Raw genomic sequence first — 23,309 nt, 5'->3', positions numbered from 1 at the left:
AGGTGAACCCATTCCCTTTCTTCCCGCATAGCCAGGGATTGTTTTGCAGCGGAGATGTGTCATTCCCATTTTCCGGTGCCATCCTCCTCTCACACAGAATGCGGAGCAGGGAAGGGGTTGTTGCGCAATCACCCCCAGCCCTGAGTTTACATAGCTGAGATAGGCAGGGAGATAGCGAGGACACTGGACACACTGCTCCCCTGGCGCACAAAAGGCCCGATAGACCCCCATCAGCCCCAGGGGAGGGAAGGGACCTGTGTGAGAGTGTGTGTGTTTTGCTTGTGCGTGTGGGTGCGTCAGTGTCTGTGTGTGTGTGTGTGTGTGTGGGTGTGTGTGCATGTTTTTGTCTGTGTGTTTGCTTGTGTGTGTGTGTTTGTGCCTGTGTGTTTGCTTGTGTGCATGGCTGTGTGTGTGTGTGTGTGTGTGTGTGTGCGTGTTTGTGTCTGTGTGTTTGCTTGTGTGCGTGGGTGTGTGTGTGTGTGTGTGTGTGTGTTTGCTTGTGTGCGTGGGTGCGTCTGTGTCTGTGTATGTGTGTGTGTGTGTGTGTGTCTGTTTGTGACTGTGTTTTTGCTTGTGCGCGTGGGTGTGTGTGTTTGTGTTTGTGTCTGTGTGTGAGGGCTGTGGTGGTGGACCTCACAAGATCTCCAGGAGGATGCGACCGATTGTATCGGAAGTGGGATTGCTCTGCTGCGCTGGAGTGCACAATGCGCTCTTTATGCTGCAGTGTCCCTGTTGCTTAAGATCACTGTAAAATAAACGATGCCTCCTTTTGAACAACGCTTGTTGTTGCATGTCTCATTGTGAATGGCTGGGATTGTTGCACCAGTTGGGGGTCTCCAGCCATCAATCCATTGGGCTGAGGATTTGCCATGACATTCACAATTTAGTACATAGAGTTACATCCACATTTGCCAAGAAGAGAGAGAAACAACACTATATCTCTGTCGGTACAGTAAGGATGTTCATAGAACCAAGTGCCAAGGACTAACAATTGCTAGGTTAAGCCATTCCCCATAATACAACAAAGACAGCTGGATAAGATGATACACAATGCTAAGTACTGTTTTTAAGTGCAAGGACGTACCACATACAACAAGTGTGCAAGAGGGTGTGTGTGTGTGTGTGTGTGTGGGGGGGGGTACGGGGGAAGGCTATGCCGTTTTTTGAGTCTTTTTTCGGAAGACTTCCCCACTCGTTAAACACTGATCTGACGAAGTCTTCACCTATTCACTTCACCAACCAACCAAAGCCATGCAACGCAGGCCTGCCCTTCAGAGTGTGTCCGTACCCCGGTATGGACGACGCGTCACACGTGACCGTGCTGCTGTTCGTGTGAGCGAGCGCCGTGCTCCGCGGGGGGGTGGGGGCGGGGGGGCCCTCAGACGGCCTCGCTCGCCCATTGATTTCCTCGCTCTCCGCTGAGGTGACAGGGTTCTGTGTTGGGCTGGCCGCACACAGACCCGCTCTGTCCTTCGCGCGGCCTCCCTCGGCCCTCCTGCGTCACTCCCAGCCTGCGAGGAGAGAAGGCCTACATTTATAGGGGCCCTGGCCCCGGCCGGTCCCCCTATAGTTCACAGCTTTCACTCCCGGTGAAGAAAGAGAAGGGTGAGGAGGGCGAGAGAGAGAGAGAGAGACCCAGACCAGACCCACACCTCTGTGACCGGCACACCTCCATTTCTAATTCCTTATTCTGCTCTACCGTGTTGCGGTGACTGCGACTGGATGCGTGGCATATCGCAGTGACCACAACTGAATGCCTGGACTCTCCTTATGGTTATCCGGCCAACACCCCATCAGCCATAAAACAAAATTGGCCTGTATGTATGCATGAATGTATATGCATGTATGTACGTCGTCATTCCCTCCTGATCATCCATGGAAGAAGGGATCCACCACTCTGCATTGCTTCTCAAGACTCCTTCCTTGCTAATTAAGGGAGTGTTTTCTTGCTCTCTTGGGGGCTAGGGTCAGGGGGGTGTAATACATATACGGCCTGTTCAGCCCTTTGAGAATGTACCTGTGATTAAGGGCTATACGAATAAAATTGTATTGAAATTGAATTGAAAGTCTACACCTACACCTAGATCTCGAACAGCGCCAGTTCAGTAGCCCGGGGAAAGGTCCCCACCGACGTCACGTCCAGCAAAAGCTCTTCAGTAAATCCGGCCCGCTGAAGCCAACGAATCAACTGCCAGCGTCTGCCCGCGTCATCGTTTTAGAGTTCCCGAGCGGGCCGCTCCGGTGATTCAGATTAGAGAGGAGCGTACTCAGAGCAAAGCTGCAGGCTGCACATCTTCCCAAATACCTGCCCTGATACGTGATACAGAGAGAGCGACCCTAAGTGCTTTCGTGAGCTGGTGGGGGGTTGAATACGGCCAATAAAGGCATTAGAGATCTCTTATCGTCCCCACCACTGACATCAAGCAGGATCTGTGGTGGGCCCCGAGGGGGAGACTGTGACCTGCTTCCTTCCAACACCATAAACATAATGCAACCTGAATCTTCTTAGGAGATTCGGTGGGATTTTGGAGCACAACACATAAAAGGTTCCCAGAGACTCACACACAAACACACACACACACACACACACACACACACACACACACACACACACACACACACACAAGGACATGCACGAACACGAACACACACACACACACACACATACGCACACAAATGCACAAATGCACTCGCACACACACACACACACACACCCATACACACGCCCAGACGCACACACACACACACATTTACACACACACACACACACACACACATTTACACACGCACACACATAGACACACATAGACACATAGACACACATAGACACACGCACACACATAGACACACGCACACACATAGACACACGCACACACATAGACACACACACACACACACACACACACACACACACACACAGACACACGCACACACACACAAGGACATGCACGAACACGAACACGAACACACACACACATACGCACACAAATGCACAAATGCACTCGCACACACACACACACCCATACACACGCCCAGACGCACACACACACACACACACATTTACACACACACACACACACTCATTTACACACGCACACACATAGACACACATAGACACATAGACACACATAGACACACGCACACACATACACACGCACACACATAGACACACGCACGCACACACACACACACACACACACACACACACACACACACACACACACACACACACACACACACACAGACACACGCACATACACACACACACACACACACACACACACACACACACACACACACACACACACACACACACACACACACACACACACACACACACACTAAGCCTCTGACATTCCATTAAAGAATTCCCCAGTTGCTCCTCAGAAGTGACCTTTCGTCTCCTTCCATATTAGGTGGCGCAAGAGCACCGCTGTTCCTACTGGCTCTCTGATCTTCATTGATGGGGGAATAAACAACAGAAAATGAAGTAATGCTCCCCCGCCTCCACAAGTTATTATCAAACTGTCACTCGATCTTTTCCTCATAAGCAGGGGAGAGAGAAAGACGCTGCCCTGGGTTTGGATGGAACTCTCTGGGTTTACGTTCACGTTTCTTCAAAGACAGACGTCGATAAACGCAGTCCAAAAACACGTTGTTGACGGACCCACGTGTTTACGTCTTGGTAAGCCCGGGTATCATTCACAGAGCGCCGCAGGTGTGAGTGGCGCCTGGAGCAGACGAAGGCACGGCGTCTCCTTCGTCTCCGTGATGCACAAAGCAGCTTTAATAGGGAAACCGGCCTCCGAGGCCCTTTTGTTTGCGTAAGATCAAAACTATAATCCTCCGCGTTTGATCGATGTTGCTTTTTATTACAAATGTTTATGGAAATACCCGGCTAACAGCCTTGTGTGGTCCCGCGTTAAATCAAACACACTCGCCCGCACGCACTAACCCTCCTCCCCGGTCCTCAGATCGCGCGCCAGAGCGCAGAGAAGGAGCGGCGTTCCTGCTCGCTCAGGAGTGCTCAACAATGGAGCTGGAAGAAAAAAAATCCACGAATCTCCGTGCTTCTCCTTCACCGCCCGCGATACGTCGGCGGTGACAGCGTCGGCGTCTTTGGGGCCGGCAGGGGGGCTCCAGGGGTCGTGGGGAGGGGGGAGGGGGGGAGGCGGGTCGCGGGGTCAAGGTTTTTGGGGGATTGCCTCACAGCGGGGTGCCGGTGCAGGAGTTGGCCCCGGCCTGTGTCTCCGCCGGGCAGCTGTGTTGGTGCTGTCAGCTCCAGGCACCTCCGCTCCGTCTCCCCGGGGCCACGTGGGGCTCCCCCACGGAGAGGAGATCCAGGGGATTACGCCTGGGTGTGTGTCCGTGTGTGTGTGTGTGTGTGTGTGCACGTGTGTGTAGGTGTGCGGGTAAACACCTCATGTGTGAATGTCTGGAGATCAGAGAGTGGGGTCCTTCGACACAGACCGACGGGCTCAGACTTTGATCTGGTCTGTGGTTATCATCATTATTATTGCTATTGCTATCATTGTTATATTATTATTATTACTTTGACGGCCATTATTAACGCGGCAGGTTATGGAAGCTCCATTGGTCGGGGCCTGGGAAGCTGCACGATGCTGCAGGGCCATTATAAAGGCATCAGAACGAGGGAGTCCACCGCGGAGGCTGGGGGCTTGTTTTGGTTTGGCTCGAGGTGTCCGAGGTAGCCGTCGGAAAGCCCCCGACCTGTTTAGTTGTCATCAGGGTTCAGCAGCACAAACAAAAGGACCCTCCACTCCACTGAAGCGAGGAGCTGGAGCGAGACCCGGCCCCACCAGTGGAGGAGGAGGAGGAGGAGGAGGAGGAGGAGAGTGAGGAGTGGGGGCAGGGGCCCGGGCAGCTGTGTGTGAGGGCGGTGCGAGCCCTCGTTTGACGGATGAGATTTCCGTAAGGACGGATGGATTCCCATGCAGCCCTTGGGCCTGGGGGGAGCCTCTCTCATGCTGCACAGGTGCGCTGGCCCAGAGGTGGAGAGACTTCAGGTGATTCTGCAAATAAAGAGGCCTCCCTTAAGCCCCACACCTGCGGAGGCACTGAGCTGCAGCACTGAACTCATTGCCTCCGGTCGTATTCCTTTCAGTAAATCACTTTCTCTTTTCAACAAGGAAAAGACAAATTTTCCTACCTAAAAAACGAACTTAACATATTTCCAGAAGCCCTATAGGTTTTTTTCTATGTCCGGACAATTGTGTTTGTGCAGCAGAAAGCAGATGCCAAGTCTGCTGGCGAACTGGCAAAAACATGCTTTATCAAAATAACTGTCTTTCCAAAAGAGGAGACAACAGATTGAGACAGATTCTTTTTCCCCTATTTCACATCCAGTTACAGCCAGACCACAATATGTCTTGCCTGAGCTGCCAATCTCGAAAAAACTCATAAACATTGCACTCAGGACAAAAGTTATAAACATCGGACACATTTTGCAATGTCCCTCACAGCAGAAGCTGATACAACTGACAAGGCTGTAAACCCCTCAGTCTATCGTTCCAGTCACAAGGTTAACTGTATAAGGTTTATGTGTGTTCCACGTGTCCAGGTCATCTTTATGAAGGATGGTATAATTGTCCTCAATAAGGTTACTTCAGTCAGATCGTTGACGTATGTACCTTTTTAAATGCTGCTAGCAGTAAAGTAATCAACCACCATTTTATGTTAGTTCCCAGTTTAAATAGCTTGAATGTATCTGGACAGGGAAATGGTTTGTTACATTGTTTGCCCATGGAAAAGGCAAAGATAAATAAACATAAATATGATTGCTGCAGATAAGTCATCCTTGTTCGTTTTTTTTATAATTTCAAATGCAAATGAGAAATGCAACCTTTCCAAGATAAATTATGACTTTACACATACATGGTTAAATCCTGTTTACCTATAGCCAATATTTGGATAAATACAGTCATAAGTTATCTCAGGCATCTATAAAACACATAGGACTCCAGTACCACATGTTGTGGAATTTCGGTGGAACTATAAAATTAAATCATAATGTCAAGGATTGTGTGCCACACAATTCAAGCCTTGAGTAATTCCCCTGAGGTTGAACTGGGAAATGTTTTGAAATGTTTCCTTGGGTCTGAGACCATCGACTTCTAAATTATTTGAATTCAGAGTGATTTGTTTATGATTAGTGGCATGGAAGCAACTCTCACACTTGGTTGTTGGATAAACAGATTTCAGTTCAGCTCAAATAAAATTTGATGAGGAGATAATTTTGCGAGCGTTGACTGAATGAAAGGACCTCTCTCATCTTTGGAGGCACGCAGCCATGACCCACAAGCCAATAACATATTCAGTCGTTTAGATCATGCATTGGGGACAAGCCTTCATGTGTTCACAAAGAGCTTCCTGCCTCTCCCTGTCAGGCTGGGATGATTTACTTGTACTTGGACCCACCAAAGAGATCTGTATCAATCACTCTATCAAAAACACTGTCTCGGTCTCCCGAATCTTCTTGATCCGATAACCAAACCTGTATAGGAGCGCTTCGCAGCGAGTTGAAGCATCACCTCCTGTGTCAATCAATATATGTTTAACCCTGGAGACAAACAGTGTTGAAATAGTTGGCTCATTTAGAATTTGATTCATTTCCTTCATTCGCAGTTCCCTGAATTTATTCACTTGAATTCAATTATTAAAAAGATTATTATTTAAACTCTTGCCGTGATTTGAAGTGAAATCCATCAAAATGTGAAGGACAGAACTATTTTCCACTTCATTTGAACCCTATTGGGTGAGTAGGGTCTACTTTAGGATTCTGGATACATCTTGTGTCTGTCTGTCTGTCATCCCTCAATCAGATCACAGTTCACATCTCTGACAATAAGGCTAGAGCATACTGCGGTTTAAAATAAATCTGGTCCAAAATCCATTGGAAATACATTTTCTAGACTAGAAAAAATAAAATATTTAAGACTCTGTCCAAAAGGACGGAAGCATTTTCAACATCCGTCAACTCAACTCGACATCTGCAAATAAGAGAAGGCAGAAGTTAGTTGAGTAGTTGTGTGTGAAAGTAGAAACAAAAAAGCTGTAAATCCCTCTTTATATTCTTTCTTTCTGTATGTTGGTCAGGGCAAACAATTGTGTTGTTATAGACGGGTGGCCTCTGTCAAAGAAGATTCCCTATCTTTTCCTTTGTTGATGACGGGATATCTAAAGATGTGTCTTTAACTCAATGGACCTGCATGGGAATCCCCTTGGAATGCAACATTTACACAAGGGACTACACACAAAGGGTCCAGGCACACACAAAATAGCATACACACGTCCACCCAAAACACTGTGACTCACACACACACACACACCCGACATTGGAACTATGTTTTTGTAGGCAACATAATGTCTTGTGTGTGTATGATATCTGATGCTCATCCTTTGAAGAATTGAGTTCAAAGTTCCTTCACATGAAAAGGATGTTTTCCATACTCACACAGATTTACCCCAATCTCTTCCTCTCTAGTGCCCACTCTCCTAGACTATCACATTCTGTCGTACGTCCATCACAAAAGCACACGCACACACACACACACACACAGACACACACACACAAACTCACACTGACACACATAGACACACAAATATACACACACATGCACACACACACAAGCACGCACACACACAGACACAACCACGCACACACACAGACGTCCCACATGCAACAAACAGCTTGTGTTTACCATCCGACGTATCCTGTTTGTGGCAGCCTCCTCATTGTTCCGGTGTGTTTATCTACCTAGAAGACGAAGATTGGAGAAGATTCTTTATTTGTCATTGAACAAGAAACGAGCGCTATACACCGAAACGTGATCCCTGCAGTTAACCCATCACCTGGGAAGCAGACCGCTCATCACACTCCTCCTTCGCTTTCCATTGCTGCTGTCCTAACAAACACATTCTCTCACACACACACTTACTGACAAACACCCACACAGACACACACATACACTGACACACACAAACACACACGCTGACACACACAGACCAACGCTCACAAACGGACAGACACACACTCACACTGACACATACAAACACACACACTGACACACATACACACTGACACAAACACACACACACACACACAAACCGACACACACACACACACACACACACACAAACACATACCGACACACACACACACACACACACACATACTGACACAAGACACACACACACACACACACACACACACACACACACACACACACACACACACACACACACACACACACACACACACACACACACACACACACACACACACACACACACACACACACACAGATTCCGCTGAAGGACAGCTCGGCCACCTGGTTGTGTTTGGTGTTGTCTTGTTCAGTCGGACAGTGAGCCGTCCTGTTCCTCCTCTCAATCGGCCGACAGCTAAGTTGGGCTCGACTGAAGAGTATATGTTGTTTTTGTTTTTTTGTCCAGCTGAACCTAATCAGATGATCTGATTAGGATGCATAGCATCATGCGAACAACGAAAGAAAAGCTCCTGCTGCAGTATTAATAGCGCTGTCAAAAAGGTAGTAAAATGTTTATGATAAAGGATTTAGGCCTGTGTAGATTACAGCAAAACAATGGTTTGCGGGGTTGGGGAAGGAGAGGCAGTGGGCGCCACATCTGATGAGAGAGAGAAACAGTGGAGCACCGTTGATGTCACCGTGAGGAAGCGCTTTGAAGGTGATGTGGGCAGTGGGACATCCTGGTACCACAATGTCCACCGGTAGCAGCATTCAGAGGTGGGCCATGACGCAACTCCTCTGTAGAGTTCCACCATGCAGGATGGGAGCCCCGATGAATAATTGCTTCATATTTGAGCTTCAACTTTGTTATCTTGATGAAGGGGAATTTGGATCGAAGAGATGGGGATGTTTTGGCATAGAATGACGTGTGTAAGATGATTGTTGCCTCCAGTGGAGGCAACAATTGTTTTTGTGATGAAGGTTCAACAGCACAATGTAACTTTCCGCTGTTTTGTGTTTTTTTTAGGCTTTCCTCAAACAAGATCCTATAACGTAAGATCAAGGCAGACACTGGTGTCACACTGCCCCCTGGCGGTCAGAAAATGTTACTTTAACCGACCCATCATCAAAAAGATGACATATATGCCTCTTCATCATCATGTGCAGCAATTACAAATTGCATTTAGCCAAAGACATTTTTAAAATAATATGTATACAAATTGCTTTGGCTAAGATACATTACCAATAAATGTATGTTTTGGTTTGTCTTCGTTGAGATATGAGATTTGTTGGGTAGGAATTTGGGATCAACATGATACAGATCTTTGCGGTGCGTATCAAAGCAGATCTCTTTTTGAGGGCAGCTCAGACCTCCTTCAGCTCAGACCTTCATCAGCTCAGACCTTCATCAGCTCAGACCGTCATCAGCTCAGACATCCACCAGTTGCCCCAGCAACAGTGCAGGGAGGAAGTTCTCCACGTCCATAATGTATCTGAAGGCCATTTAGAATGGGGTCTAGAGCCTGGCCTGAAACACATGATTGGTTGATATTGATTAGTCTGGGGGGCCTGTCCCTGGAGTGTATGACCTTTTATGTTGAATACAGTCATCAAAATACCACATCTACATCACTGACTCTAGATCATTCCCATAAGAGGTAAGAGACCTGGAAGTGAGAGAGAAGAGAGAGAGAGGACCGGAAGTTAGGGCAGGGTGTTTCGAGCTGGGTGCTCCGTGATGTGCAATCAGAGTGCTTTTGGGTGCTGTGATTCTTAGGCCATAATTATCCTAGAGTTTAAGAATATGAGAATAACATGCTTAAAGCGTGTGCTTAAAGTGTGTGTGCCTATGTGTGTGTGTGTGTAAGTGTGTCTGTTTGTCCCTGTGCCTGTGATTGCGGGTTTTTGTGTGTGTGTGTGTGTGTGTGTGTGTGTGTGTGTGTGTGTGTGTGTGTGTGTGTGTGTGTGTGTGTGTGTGTGTGTGTGTGTGTGTGTGTGTGCGCATGTTAAATTTTAAACTACCAACATGTAGCCTCACAGGTTATTTGAGGCTACAATTCCTCTCAAAGGTCTTGCTTCAATATTTGGACTAATTTTGACTGATATATTAGTCCAAATGAACATATGATTTATATTATTTAATAATGTTTATGATTTTCGATTTAGGATTTATGATTCATAATTTCTAATCTGTTTGCTGAAGTCTACTCGACGCCTCACCAAACACACAACACAAAAACGCTCGTAGCATTCTGTGGATAGCGCTCCAGAGTCCTTACGTTACGTCTGCGCCTCTGCGTAAACCCCGTTGGTGAATGGCTCGTACGTAAAGGCAACACGTTGTCTCTTGTGTATGTGGCAGAGCGGTCCGACAACAACGTGTCCGCTATCTCAAAGGTCCGGTCTGTCAACGTCGAGAAGAGAGGCTTTCATCTCATAACGCCAGGTGGGAGATGCTATTTATATTTATATTTCAAATGCATTCGTGGCTAGACACAGGGAATCGCTTAGAAAGTATGTTTGTGTATTCAAGCTAACCGACTAGCCTGCCGGTTTAGCTTGGATGTCTGACAGCTTGTGAAACGTCAGTTTTTGGGGCCATCATTTTCCTAGAAGAATGAGATAATAACATGCGCAAAAAGTGCGTGTGTGTGTGTGTGTGTGTGTGTGTGTGTGTGTGTGTGTGTGTGTGTGTGTGTGTGTGTGTGTGTGTGTGTGTGTGTGTGTGTGTGTGTGTGTGTGTGTGTGTGTGTGTGTGTTCATTAATGTCTGGCCATATTCTAGACAGGTCCGCCCTGTGTGCTCCGTGGTCATTCATTGTGGAGAGAACATGTGTCCCTCACTTGGTGATGAACTTGATGATTGTTGATGACTTGGTGACTTCCAAAGCGCTTTGTTTATGGTTCCTCAATGCAAGATCTCATCGTTTTTGCTCTGTATAATACGTGTATGATATGTCTGTGTTGTCTGCCTGACGTCAAACTCATGGGTGACGTGATGTATTTCTATCGTCTGGAGTAACTTTGTTTGTTTTTAGTTTGAAGGTCCCCATGTTTCCAAGGCTCGCCTTGTGCTCCCGGCTGCCATCCAGGAGCTGGCAGTCCACTGTCAGAGGATACTCTCAAACCAAGTGTAAGCATGAAGGCAAACTTCCATCCAGACACAAGAACCCAGATCATCCTAATTATTTATCTATCGTCGCTTATTCTGAACGAGGGTCTCACTTGTTTAGAGTTCCCCCCCCGGACCTTACAATTGTTTGTGCAAGGCACTTCTTTCTATGAACATCCTTACTGTACTGACAGTATATCGGTATATGTTTTTGTCATTTCATGTGCATAACTTTATGTTTTCACTGTTTACTCCAGTCCCTCACAGCCATGGAAGGGCCCTGGTCCACAGGAGTGAGTTCAGGCAGGCCAGGCGCATCGTGGTGAAGCTGGGCAGCGCTGTGGTGACGCGTGGCGATGAGGGAGGACTGGCCCTGGGAAGACTGGCGTCTATAGTGGAACAGGTGATGAGGACATGGCCTACATTAACGCAGATACTGAAAGAGATTTCTATTCAGAAATGAGGACGATATTATTTTAAGGAACACCTAAAAGATGGAGTGCATCTCTGAACCGCCAACACCAGATAAAGGGAAGAATTGGATCTGTGACCACCATAATAATAATTATACATCCGATTTGTATAGCGCTTTTCTAAATACTCAAAGACGCTTTACAGAGTGAACACAAAATAAAATAATTTAATAAAACGTATATTAGTAAAAGTAAAAAAAATGAGGAGAAAGGGGAGAGAAGGGAAGGAGGTTGTGTGATGAAAGCAACCGAAAAAGGTGGGATATGACCAATGACCAATGAGACGGAGGCTTGGGTTCTGAAGGAGTGTGTCTCTCCTGCGTCCCCATCAGGTCGCCGTGCTGCAGAACCAGGGGAGGGAGATGATGATCGTCACCAGCGGAGCCGTGGCGTTCGGCAAGCAGCGTCTGCGTCACGAGATCCTGCTGTCCCAGAGCGTCAGACAGGCCCTGCACACCGGACACAATCAGCTGAAGGAAATGGTGAAGGTCTGCACCACACTGACACCAAGGGGTCGGCTTCAGAACGCCCCCGGTCGCCTGCTGTTTGACCTCGTTCTAACACGTGTTCAGTCATGGTTCACTCTAAATGTACGACACTTAACCGAGTCCCAGCATTGGTATCGTTGTTGTCGGGTCTTTACTTTCTTTTTTTTGTGCGTGTATGAACAAATCTTGGGAATAATGGATAATTCATCCCTGAATGTTTTGTGTTCCAGGCCATCCCGGTCTTGGAGGCGCGCGCCTGTGCTGCTGCTGGACAGAGCGGCCTGATGGCTCTGTATGAGGCCATGTTCACCCAGTACAGTACCTGCACTGCACAGGTACCACCCTAAACCAGTAGAAAATATATATATATCTTCGTTCCTTCCTTCGTTCGTTTTTTTTTGCATTTATTAGTTTGTTCCTTCATTCATATTCAAAACTGCCAGCCTACACTACGGGCTATCTCCCTAGTAGCTGTGGAGGCTTCAGTCCCTCACGTCCTCTTCTGGTAGATCCTGGTGACCAACCTGGACTTCCATGATGAGCAGAAGCGGCGTAACCTCAGCAGCACGCTGCACGAGCTGCTGCGGATGAACATCGTCCCCATCATCAACACCAACGACGCCGTGATCCCGCCCCCGGTGCCCAACAGTGACCTGCAGGGGGTAAATGTGGGTACTGCATGCTGGGAATGAAAGGCGTGGCATAATCCGCTTTCTTACTGACGTTTGTTTAAACTTTAGTGGCTTGGTGACTGCAGTCAATTGCGTCCTCGGTTCCCTAACCGTTCTTTCCAGGACTTTGCTGCACTCTTTGCTGTCATTTTTTATAGATTGTATGGCTGAGATGCATGACTTGGATGTGTCAAGTTTAAGTGATGATTCTGTCTAAACCGATCTTTGGGTTTACGTCAGGTCATAAGCATCAAGGACAACGACAGCCTGGCTGCCCGGCTTGCTGTGGAGATGAAAGCCGACCTCCTGATCGCTCTGTCTGACGTTGAAGGTACACGCATTCTGATCTAACTTGACAAGCGTTGGGCCGAGACTTAGGTCGGGTTCAGCATCGCAACAAGTGTACGAACTGATGTGACCCCATACTGAATGGATGTCAAAATAAATCTATATAATGTATTGTATACAGGAAATGGGTTAACCATTATCAATTGTTAGTGCTTGGCACTAACAATTGCTTGGCACTAACAAACACATCCTTACTGTACCGTTAGCGATATATTGTTGTTTCTATTTCTACTGACAAATGTACTTTGTAAGTCGCTTTGGATAAAATTGTCTGCTAAATGCCCTCAATGTAAAATATAAATAAAACTCCCCTCTCGCTCTCATTTCCATAGGGTTGTACGATAGCCCCCCGGGAACGGATAACGCAAAGCTCATTGACATCTTCTACCCTGGAGACCAGCAGTCCATCACATACGGCTCCAAGTCCAGGGTCGGCATGGGCGGAATGGAGGCAAAGGTTGGTAGTGGAGACTCACATGGAACCTGTGATCCAGCGTGCTTGATGCATGTGATCGCAGTGGATACTATTACATTACATTCAGCGTACGCTTTTTATCAAAAGTTACATATACAATAAGTAAACATCCTTGTAAAAATCCAAGCACTAACAATCACTAGGTTAACCCATTCCCTGTATACAACAAAGATAGCTAGGATAAGATGTTAAACAATGCTAAGTACTATTTTTGAGTGCAAGGACGTACAGCATACAATAAGTGGGTACATTAAGTGCCAGTACGTAAAACATACAATAAGTGCGTAAGAGAGGTGGAGGGTCTGTGCAGAGTCTAGGTGAACTGACTAGGATACAGTGTTAACCCTATTGTCCCGCCAGGTGAAAGCTGCCCTGTGGGCCCTGCAAGGCGGCACGTCGGTGGTCATCGCCAACGGCACTCACCCCAAAGTGACGGGCCACGTCATCACGGACATCGTGGACGGGAAGAAAGTGGGCACCTTCTTCTCCGAGGTGAAACCCGCAGGTGAGTGACTGACCCGTCCCGGGGCGATCGAGGGGCTGGCCGTTGGGTTTGGCACCCAGGTCTTCAGGGTTCAAACACAACATGTAATGCGTATTTCCTTTGGAAATACGCATTACATGTTGCTCTACCTCCTGCAGCTCAGGAGGTAGAGCAGGTTGACTGAAAACCGGAAGGTTGCAAGTGTCGAGATGTCCCTGAGCGAGACGCCTCATCCTGACTGCTGCTGACAAGCTGGCTGTCACCTTGCGTGGCTGACTTCGCCGTCGTGTGAATGTTTGTATGAATGGCTGAATCTTAGGCAATATTGTAAAGTGCTTTGAGTGGCCACTGGTTAGAAAAGCACTATATATGCAGTCCGTTTACCATTTACTTTATTTAATATTGGAAAAAAATGTTTTGACCGGTACATTGACTTTACGACGATCATTTCACGGGAGACGTGTTTGCACTATCAAACGTAAAATGCACCATATTATGGGAAACGGGATGTCTGCAAAAGTTCACAAATGTTCACATGTGTTGACTTATGCTCTTCAAGCATCCTTGAGATGGACGTGTTGGTCATGTGTTTTTTTTTCCCTGTGTCTCTTCTGACGGCTCCAGGCCCCACCGTGGAGCAGCAGGCGGAGATGGCCCGGAGCGGAGGCAGGGTCCTGGCCTCTCTGCTGCCCGAGGAGGTGAGTGGTCCTGGGTCTCCCAGAGTTTGCTAGGCTAAAGCTAAAGCTATGCTAAAGCTAAAGCTAGGCTAAAGGACGTGTGAGTTCAGTAGTGTTGATTTATAACGCCATGTATCAGTCTAGCGTCCTCCTGACCGTCAAATCGTGTAACCGCAATCTAAATGCTTTTGTAAAAGGAGCTTACCTTTAACTTTAGAATTGTCTTTGACCCTGTGATCGACCCTGCTTGATTTGGTGGTTATTCGTTCACTTCCAGAGGGGAGAAATCATCTTTCGTCTGGCTGAGCTGCTCACAGAGAAAAAGGAGGACATTCTCAGCGCCAACAAGAGAGATATGGACTTGGCCCGGGCCTCAGGTACTGCTGCCTAGGAGAAATAACACTGACTTTATGGAGATCTACATGAACTCATTGAGCTTGTCTGTGTCTGTGCCAGTCAGCTTCAGGTGAGGCTGAGGACAATCAGCTAACAACAGTGGAGCGAGTCTTCATAGTTGCAATAATTAAAAAACAAAGTACAGTGCAGAGTAGCTATATAAATAAAAAACTAGTTATGTTTAATTATATGATCTGAAATTACTGCATAATCTTTTTAAAACTCCCAGAACTGCCTTAATCTGATCTTGGCTGCTCTACGTAAAAATAAAGCATAGTTATTTATTCAGGATTCTAAACGATGGGAAGTCGTTAGCTAGCTTGGTACTTACAACCAGATGGACCAGCCCATGATATTTATGTTTTGCAATTTTTATGGGAGATAGAGGGCATGCAGCAAAGGTCCACGGGCAGGAATCGAACCCGGGTCGCTGCGATCGGGACTGAGCCTTAATGGTGCGCTCTACCCGGGGGAGCCACCGGGGAGCCATGAGCTGCACATGATTGAGCCGTTCCCCCCCCCCCCTCCCGCAGGCAGCCTCTCTCTGCAGCTGCTGAACCGCCTGAGCCTGTCCACCTCCAAGCTCAACAGCCTGGCCATCGGGCTGCGGCAGATCGCGGTCTCGTCGCGGGACAGCGTGGGGCGGGTGCTGCGGCGGACGCGCGTGGCCAACAACCTGGAGCTGGAGCAGGTCACCGTCCCCATCGGGGTGCTGCTGGTCATCTTCGAGTCCCGCCCCGACTGTCTCCCCCAGGTCCGTTAAACCCCGTGGCTCTGCCTCCAGTGGAGTGATGGATGGGAGTGACCCTGAGAGACACTGATAGATGTTCAAATTAACTGCATTTATTACTTTTGTAACCAGTGACTGCTCAAAGAGCTTTACAATATTGCATTCAAACATTCAAACCTTTAAGCACACATTCATACACTGAATGCAGTGTTAGCCATGCAAGGTGACAGCCGTTCGTCAGGAGCAGTCAGGGTGAGGTGTCTCGCTCAGGGACACCTTGACACGGAGGAGGAGCCAGGGATCCAACCAGCAACCTTCCGGTTACCAGCCAACCCGCTCTACCTCCTGAGCCACATGCTGCCCCTGATATTTGGTTTTGGACCACAGGTGTCCGCCCTTGCGATCGCTAGTGGGAATGCCTTGCTGCTGAAGGGAGGGAAAGAGGCGGCCCACACCAATAAGATCCTCCACCAGCTCACCCAGGAAGCTCTGTCCATTCACGGCATCCAGGACGCCATTCAACTGGTAAGACTCGGAGAGCAAGGAACTCCATAGTGGACATGTGCACAGCTCTGAGATCAAACGCCACTGAACTCATCACTGCATCGTCGCCCATGTGTCTTGTCTCTAAATTCTCAAACTACTCAATGTTGATGATACAAATGTCAAAGTCTTTCTATTGTTTCTCCAGTACAGTTTACGGGGCTGTCTTTATGTCTGTGATGCCTTGCAGGTGAGCACGCGTGAGGATGTGGAGGACCTCTGCCGGCTGAACAAGCTGATCGACCTGATCATCCCCCGCGGCTCGTCGGAGCTGGTCAGGAATATCCAGCACGCCGCCAAGGGCATCCCAGTGCTGGGCCACAGCGAGGGCATCTGCCACGTCTACATCGACTCTGAGGCCAGCATCGACAAGGCCATCGACATCAGTGAGTGACTCTGTATTGATGCAGGACTTGGTGGACGTAGCGGTCAGCTTAGCTCAGGAGGCCCTGTGGGTTGACTTGTAAGTTGAGCAGGGGTTGGCTGCGAAAAACGTTGGTGTGTGACCGCTGAATTGTAACGTCATCATTCAAACATTAGGCTTTGGAACAAGATAACGAGTGTTCCCTACCTCTAAACACGAGTTTAGAGGTTGTGTAACATGTTTTTTGTAATGTTAACTTATTTGAATTGGTGCCATGTTTCTGTGTAATGACAGTTAAAGATTCCAAATGCGACTACCCGTCTGCCTGCAACGCCATGGAGACTCTCCTGATCCACCGAGATCTGTTGAGGACCCCGACGTTTGACCAGATCATTGACATGTTGAGAGCTGAAGAGGTGAGATTGAACCTGCACCTAGCGACAATGATGAAGGTTTACTGTAAAGTGATACGTTACGTGTGGTGGGGTGGTGTTTTCTAGTAGGATGTGGTGTACTTAGTTGATCATAATTGAGGTCTTCATGGGTCCTGAAAGGAAGTATATGATTATAGATCGTAATGGGTTGTAAAGGTCCTAGTATCAGCCCACGTGTCCCCTGCGTTCCTACAGGTGAAGATCCACGCAGGGCCTAAGTTCGCGTCCTACCTGACCTTCAGCCCGTCTGAGGTGAAGTCCCTGCGCACCGAGTACGGAGATCTGGAGTGCTGCATTGAGGTGGTGGACAGCATGCAGGACGCCCTGGACCACATCCACAAGTACGGCAGCTCTCACACGGACGTCATCGTCACCGAGAACGGTACGCAGCCTGCAACGTTGTCTCTTCGTGCAAAGCCTTTCTTTTTCTGCCGTTTGAAACCTTGTTGTCGGTATGACGGTTCCTGACTGTTTCTGAATGTTTCGTTCAACAGAGGAGACCGCTGAGCAGTTCCTTCAGCAGCTGGACAGCGCCTGCGTCTTCTGGAACGCCAGCACGCGCTTTGCTGACGGATACCGCTTTGGCCTAGGTAGGTACCCCATGTTTCCTCCAATGTCTCCACTACCATTGAATGGACTGCATTTATATAGCAATTTCCTAACCAGTGGCCACTTAAAGCGCTTTTACAATGCTGCCTTACATTCACCCATTCATGCACACATTCACACACCGCCGGAGACGTCATCCATGTAAGACGATAGCCAGCTCGTCAGGAGCAGTCAGGGTGAGGCGTCTCGCTCAGGGACACCTCGACACTAGGAGGAGTCGGGGCAACCCGCCCTATCTCCTGAGCTACTGCCGCCGATTCCATTCTATGGTGTTTAAATCGCCTGCTTCTTCAGAGATCCCGGCCTGTCGGACCAAGGTGTCCCAGGTTGGTTTGTAGTTCATTAATATTAGCATCTGACCGGGATGTGATGTGTGGACGTTGCAGGAGCCGAGGTGGGCATCAGCACGGCGAGGATCCACGCCAGGGGCCCCGTGGGGCTGGAGGGGCTCCTAACCACCAAGTGGGTGCTACGAGGCGAGGGCCACACGGTGGCGGACTTCTCGGAGCAAGGCAGCATGAAGTACCTCCACGAGAACATCCCCGTCTCCCAAAGGATCCTGAGCTAAGCCCCCCGATACCCAAAGCCACTTGCTTTTAATCACACGTGCCGTGAGAAATACATGAAGATGTTGGTTTGGGTGAGCCATCATGAGTGTTATAATGCCCCAATCAGCTGTTCCCATGAGTTACTGTTCAATTTCCAAACTGGTAAATGCCGGTTTTACAAAAACCCTTTTTAGGTATCTTCAACTAAATTTTGTACATTAAAAGACTGCTTTTTATATGTATGATATAACTTGAACAAATCACGGGAAACAGAAAGAAGCTGATTGAAAGAAAATATCTTAAATAAATGGACAATATCTTTTGGGTGACAATCACCTACTTAGGATGCAACGATACCAACTCAGTAGTTATCGCTCGGTCATGCGAGCGACATGAGGTGTCGTGAGGTTCTCTGGTGCAAGTTTAATTTCTATTGATGGGAGAAACCAGTCGTTTTGATTCTATAAATTATTTTCTATTTGCTGAGCCATTTTTGTATGTCTTCCTCCTGGCTTCTGTTACCCTCTGTGTGCGTTTTGTTTTGAATAAATACTGTACAGTTGGTTAGTTCACTTTGTCTGTTTATTGATCAGAATCATGAATAATGCTGCTTATAGCCCTAGTTTTCAAAGGAAGTAATCTAGGTTATAATACACTTAATTGAAGATAACTGAGTTTTGGCATTTTAACAAACTTGTACAGGTTTCATAGTTTTCACTTAAGATTGCTACATTTACAGGAACACAAAGGTACTTTCTTGATGTTCATAGTCATGCCTTGAAAAGAAAGTAAAAAACATTTAAGCAGATTATTTAGCTTATTTAGATACTTCACAAGTAATTTCTTGAGATACAACTACCAATTGTGTTAATTTACTTGGAATCTGCGTATTCATTTGATAAAACTATGTGAGAAGTATTTTTTTTAAGTAATTGATGCACGTTTGCCAAATGTACTCCGTTCTTATTCTTCCACATAACTGCTGCCAGTGACAAAGAACACCTTTGCCTAGCCATTGTTTTTCCTTCTTTCTCCACAGGTCGAATGATTTATTCCCTGATACCGACTCTGTGGAGCGATGCAAATAATATAAATGTCCCACTGCATCCTCCTTCCAGTGTCACTGCTCTCCTCACTACCCCCCCCCCCCCCCCATCGTCAGAGAGCATCCACTCCCTAGTAGGCCTGCTTCACCTCTGTGATGCGCCGCACTGAGCCGATGGTGGAGCTCATGCTGCCCCAGTCGCCGTGCTTGTTGTACTCCCCGGGTCGCAAGTAGTACTGGCGGCCCCTGTAGTTGGGATGCTCGTGGAGGATCCAGTAGCCCTCCACCACGTTGCAGGAGGACACGTCCCTCAGGTGGAAGCGGTCCTGCAGGTTCGGGCAGTCGTCGCTCAACTCTGTCATCTTGCCCCCGAAGTCAGTCCTCTCGAAGATCTTCAGCTTGTAGTTGCCGTTGTACTGTGTACGCACACACACACACACACACACACACACACACACATAGATAAAACGCACGCACGTACACACACACACACATAGATGCAACACACACACACACAAAATAATGGTTTAGCTTTAGAAACATCGGGAAGCCCTCATCAATATCTTTGTTTATCTACGCCTATCTCCCTAGGGAAGGCCAGGGGGTAGCTCTACTCACTGCAGGAATCATGCGACAGGAGCGGATCAGGTCGTTGAAGCCGGACCAGCGGTGGTGGTCGGTGTACTTGCCCTTGGTCAGAATGTACTGGTAGCCCGAGTAGTTGGGCTTCTCGTAGGCCATCCAGCAGCCCGTGTCGACGCGGATGGAGTTGCAATGGGAGATGTGCGAGTGCATGTCGGCACAGTCGACGTTGCACTCATAGTGACGGCCCTCGAAGTTCCTTCCCTCGTAGAAGATGACCTGAAGAGGTGAGGGTGAGAAGCAGACCATTGTGTCACTGACCCTGCACTGGTAACCCCGCTGCTCCCCACACACATGCTACTGGTTGTGTACATTTAGGGGATTTTGCTGAAGCTTTTATCCAATGCTTTTTACAACTTTTCATTCACGCATTTAGACACCCACGCAGAGCAACAGCCAGCTCATCAGGAGCGGTCTGGGTGAGGATTCTTGCTCAGGGACACCTCGACACTCAGCTAGGAGGAGCCGGGGATCGAACTAGCAACCTTCAGTCAGTGAGCAGTTAGGGTGAGGTGCCTTGCTCAGGGACACCTCGACACGGAGCTACTGCCTCCCCAGATGGTTCAGTGGCTCCGCTACAAGGAGAAAGGCGCTGCGTTGAACCCCCAATCTGCACCTGCCCACCTGTAGTAATCCCTGAGCAAGGTGCCTGAACTCTTACCTGCTGTTTAAAGGCTTGCATGTTGTCACTTTGGATAAAAGCTTAGTAACTCCATAGTAAAAGTAGTAGCCCTATAATGTTTACTGGGAGACAGGTTATTTTACTGGCTGCTGCAGGAATGCGGGTCGCCACAGGGCGTGCTTACCTTTCCCATCATGGCACCAGTGGTGGGTAGGACCGGCCTGAGCCTGCTCTCTACTGCCTTTTATGTGTTTGAATAAAAGGCACAGAGCTTTGTCATTGGAATAAAGCAAGTCATGGTGTCAGCACAAATCTGCCCCATGACTTTGAGCACACGTCGACCTCATGCCTCCATATACTCCATTGTCATTCAAATTGAGACAGAACCACAACAAGCCAAGCCGCGACCCCTGTTTGTTCTTCTGAGGAGAACGAAAAGGAGCGAGGACAGGAGCACTTGGCTGAAGACGATGATGTGTGGACCCAAATGATGAGAGGATCGTCATTATGTTAGTTTTTGTGGTTGAAAATGTTCAAGTATGGAGCATCACTGAGCCCAGCACGCTGATAAAGAGTTGGGTGATTCTGGACGGAATGATGCGTGTGTTTGTTGGGTACACATGTGACTGGAATGCGGTTCAGTAATAGCTGACAGGACAATGCTACCCTTGTGCAACTAGTGTTGTTGACCTCTAAATCACACCTTGTTTTTTATTAGATACAATTGAATTGCATCCTGCAGTCAGTGGTTCATATGGTGAACTGACTCAAACAAATGGACACCTTGAGTAGTAGTCTACTGAAAACTGTAACGTAAAAGGTTGATATACAACAGAGCCTACATGTATATATTTTTTATCCGTGTTTAAGTATTTATATGATACGGATATATGAATAAACCACCATTATTAATGCAATGTTACTTCTACTAAATTGTCTTATAAATCGACACGTTTCTTTGTATATAAATAAATACAGATACACAACCGGAAGGCGCAAGATCAAGCCACGCCCATAAAGCAGTGCCCCCCCCCCAACACACACACAATCTCCCAGAGCAGACACCGGCTAGCTACTAGCAGCAGCTGTCAAATCCTGAGCTGTCTAACAGGATGGCGGAGGGTCTTTCGTACACTATAGTGGAGTATTTCGGGGGGGACGATGGCTACCGCTGTGGCTATTGTAAAAACGAGAAGGGCAACTTCTCCCACGGTGAGTGACAATCTGAACAACGCGCGTTAGTTTTGGTTCTCACGGTATGCTAATGCTAATGCTACTAGCCACCGGAGCTAGGTTATTGAGCAGCAATGCTGCGGAAGCTGCAGCGCTGACTTGTTGTGCTGTACTGTATTTTAGTCAACCAATTGAATGTCGTAGCTGAATCGATTCAGCTGATCTTGCAATGGTTACACTAGTATTATTTAGGCATTTAATTAAAGCATAATGTAAGTATATAAATAAATAACTAGTATTATTTAACTTGTAATGCTAGTATTTAGTATTATTTTAAGAGGCTGAAGTTGTAGTTAGGTCTAACATGGTGACATTGTTGTGAGTAAGGGCTGTATATATTGGTTATATCCTTGCACTTGGCCAAAGGAGTAGGATTTTATCGGTGACGTGTCGGTTTCTTTGGAGTTTGATAGGTCGGTGTATTGAAAGTCATTATTGTATGCACACATTCTAAGTTCAAGTGTAAACACCAAAGCAAACTGTTCCCCTACTGCCTTGCTCACCGTATGGAAACTGTCCTGCAGTCAGGGTTTGGGGTGACTATGCTGCAGCTGTGCTGTCAGTGCAAGTCTTGGGTTACCTCTGAAGGTAGAATAGGGGAGCAGATTTTTTCCAGATAATTGTATCATTTTACTGCTGAGAGGGGAAACATAAGGCTATGTAATCTAATCAGACTGTTACCATACCACTTTTTTGTTTAGTTAACCTTTGATTTCAATGGTTTACACATTTTACTAAATAAAATACATCTTATTGATTATCTTTATGAATGAGTCAAACTGATATAATGGAACAATCCTGGCGGCAACACAATCCAGTGTGGTAATGTGGAGGTAGCTCCCCAAACAGTTCGAACATAAGTGCAGCCAGTCCACCTACTGTGACATTTATTTTCAGTAAATGTACTGATTAGCCTAATTAACATAGCAGGCGTGTGTTGAGTATGATGTGACTATGGACACATACATTTCCAAGATGTAGTACTTCATTGATAACATGCATATAAGATTACTTTATTAAGTTCACAAACCACCCTATTTAAATATATTAGTCATGTGTTATAGTTATCATTGTTGAACCAAAAAGGGGAATATCAGGGTTTAATCATATCATAGTCCCCGGTAACTGAAGTATCGACACATCTGATCAGTTCTCTCTAACAATGCTCTATTATAAGCAGAGTCGCCTTTCTCTAAATGGCAGCCTTTCCTGGCAGAGCTATTTTACCGATCTATTAAAAGCAGTGTAACAGGACAGCAGGCATTGCTGTTATTCTGTGTGGATCTTGTTTAACACGCTGGAGTAGGATTTGAGACTAGCAGGGATCAGCCACTTCCTGGTGCAGTCCGGAGGAGGAGATGACTGCTTATTATTTTGGTATTAACAACTTCAGTGAGACAGCCTCAC

At 47.3% G+C, this 23,309-nt stretch overlaps 3 protein-coding genes across 8 annotated transcripts in view; 2 read left to right on the top strand and 1 right to left on the bottom strand.

Annotated features, from left to right (window-relative positions):
* The first annotated feature begins 10,331 nt into the window (after positions 1 to 10,331).
* On the top strand, positions 10,332 to 18,923 carry LOC115560515 (delta-1-pyrroline-5-carboxylate synthase). 4 transcript variants are annotated; one of them, XM_030379973.1, is made up of 18 exons: positions 10,332 to 10,455; positions 11,047 to 11,141; positions 11,378 to 11,523; positions 11,926 to 12,075; positions 12,312 to 12,416; positions 12,591 to 12,743; positions 12,993 to 13,083; positions 13,433 to 13,557; positions 13,936 to 14,080; positions 14,684 to 14,757; positions 15,014 to 15,113; positions 15,666 to 15,886; positions 16,250 to 16,387; positions 16,596 to 16,791; positions 17,064 to 17,185; positions 17,399 to 17,585; positions 17,698 to 17,793; positions 18,199 to 18,923. In XM_030379973.1, exons 2-18 carry the CDS (start codon positions 11,060 to 11,062, stop codon positions 18,378 to 18,380), a joined length of 2,313 nt encoding a protein of 770 aa, XP_030235833.1. In that variant the 5' UTR covers positions 10,332 to 10,455; positions 11,047 to 11,059; the 3' UTR covers positions 18,381 to 18,923. The 4 variants fall into 4 exon arrangements, with proteins under 4 accessions (XP_030235833.1, XP_030235831.1, XP_030235832.1 ...); XM_030379971.1 differs by having other exon boundaries at positions 12,591 to 12,749; XM_030379972.1 differs by having other exon boundaries at positions 11,926 to 12,081.
* A 1-nt stretch (position 18,924) lies between these two features.
* Positions 18,925 to 21,091, bottom strand: LOC115560517 (gamma-crystallin S-1-like). The gene is made up of 3 exons (XM_030379978.1): positions 20,854 to 21,091; positions 20,024 to 20,266; positions 18,925 to 19,821 (listed from the first exon to the last, which is right to left on the bottom strand). The coding sequence occupies exons 1-3, from the start codon at positions 20,863 to 20,865 to the stop codon at positions 19,537 to 19,539; spliced, it is 540 nt and encodes a 179-aa protein (XP_030235838.1). The 5' UTR covers positions 20,866 to 21,091; the 3' UTR covers positions 18,925 to 19,536.
* A 611-nt stretch (positions 21,092 to 21,702) lies between these two features.
* Positions 21,703 to 23,309, top strand: part of ate1 (arginyltransferase 1) — a 56,565-nt gene continuing 54,958 nt past the window's right edge. For all 3 annotated transcript variants that reach the window (XM_030379977.1, XM_030379975.1, XM_030379974.1), the window contains exon 1: positions 21,703 to 21,881. In XM_030379977.1, the coding sequence (XP_030235837.1) occupies positions 21,782 to 21,881 (100 nt within the window). In that variant the 5' untranslated portion in view covers positions 21,703 to 21,781. The remainder of the gene's footprint in view (positions 21,882 to 23,309) is intronic.

This window comes from Gadus morhua, chromosome 15, assembly GCF_902167405.1.
Source record: "Gadus morhua chromosome 15, gadMor3.0, whole genome shotgun sequence".
NCBI lineage: Eukaryota > Metazoa > Chordata > Actinopteri > Gadiformes > Gadidae > Gadus > Gadus morhua.
The sequence above is the reverse complement of the archived record's forward strand: the minus strand, read 5'-3'. Positions and strand labels throughout refer to the sequence as shown.

Coding starts and splice junctions, on each gene's coding strand:
- LOC115560515 (XM_030379970.1), top strand. CDS start 11,060: ATGTTTCCAAGGCTCGCCTTGTGCTCCCGGCTGCCATCCAGGAGCTGG. Junction 11,524..11,925: donor TGGCGTCTATAGTGGAACAG/GTGATGAGGACA, acceptor CGTCCCCATCAG/GTCGCCGTGCTGCAGAACCA. Junction 13,084..13,432: donor CGCTCTGTCTGACGTTGAAG/GTACACGCATTC, acceptor TCATTTCCATAG/GGTTGTACGATAGCCCCCCG.
- LOC115560517 (XM_030379978.1), bottom strand. Junction 19,822..20,023: donor CCTGTCGCATGATTCCTGCA/GTGAGTAGAGCT, acceptor GTGCGTACACAG/TACAACGGCAACTACAAGCT.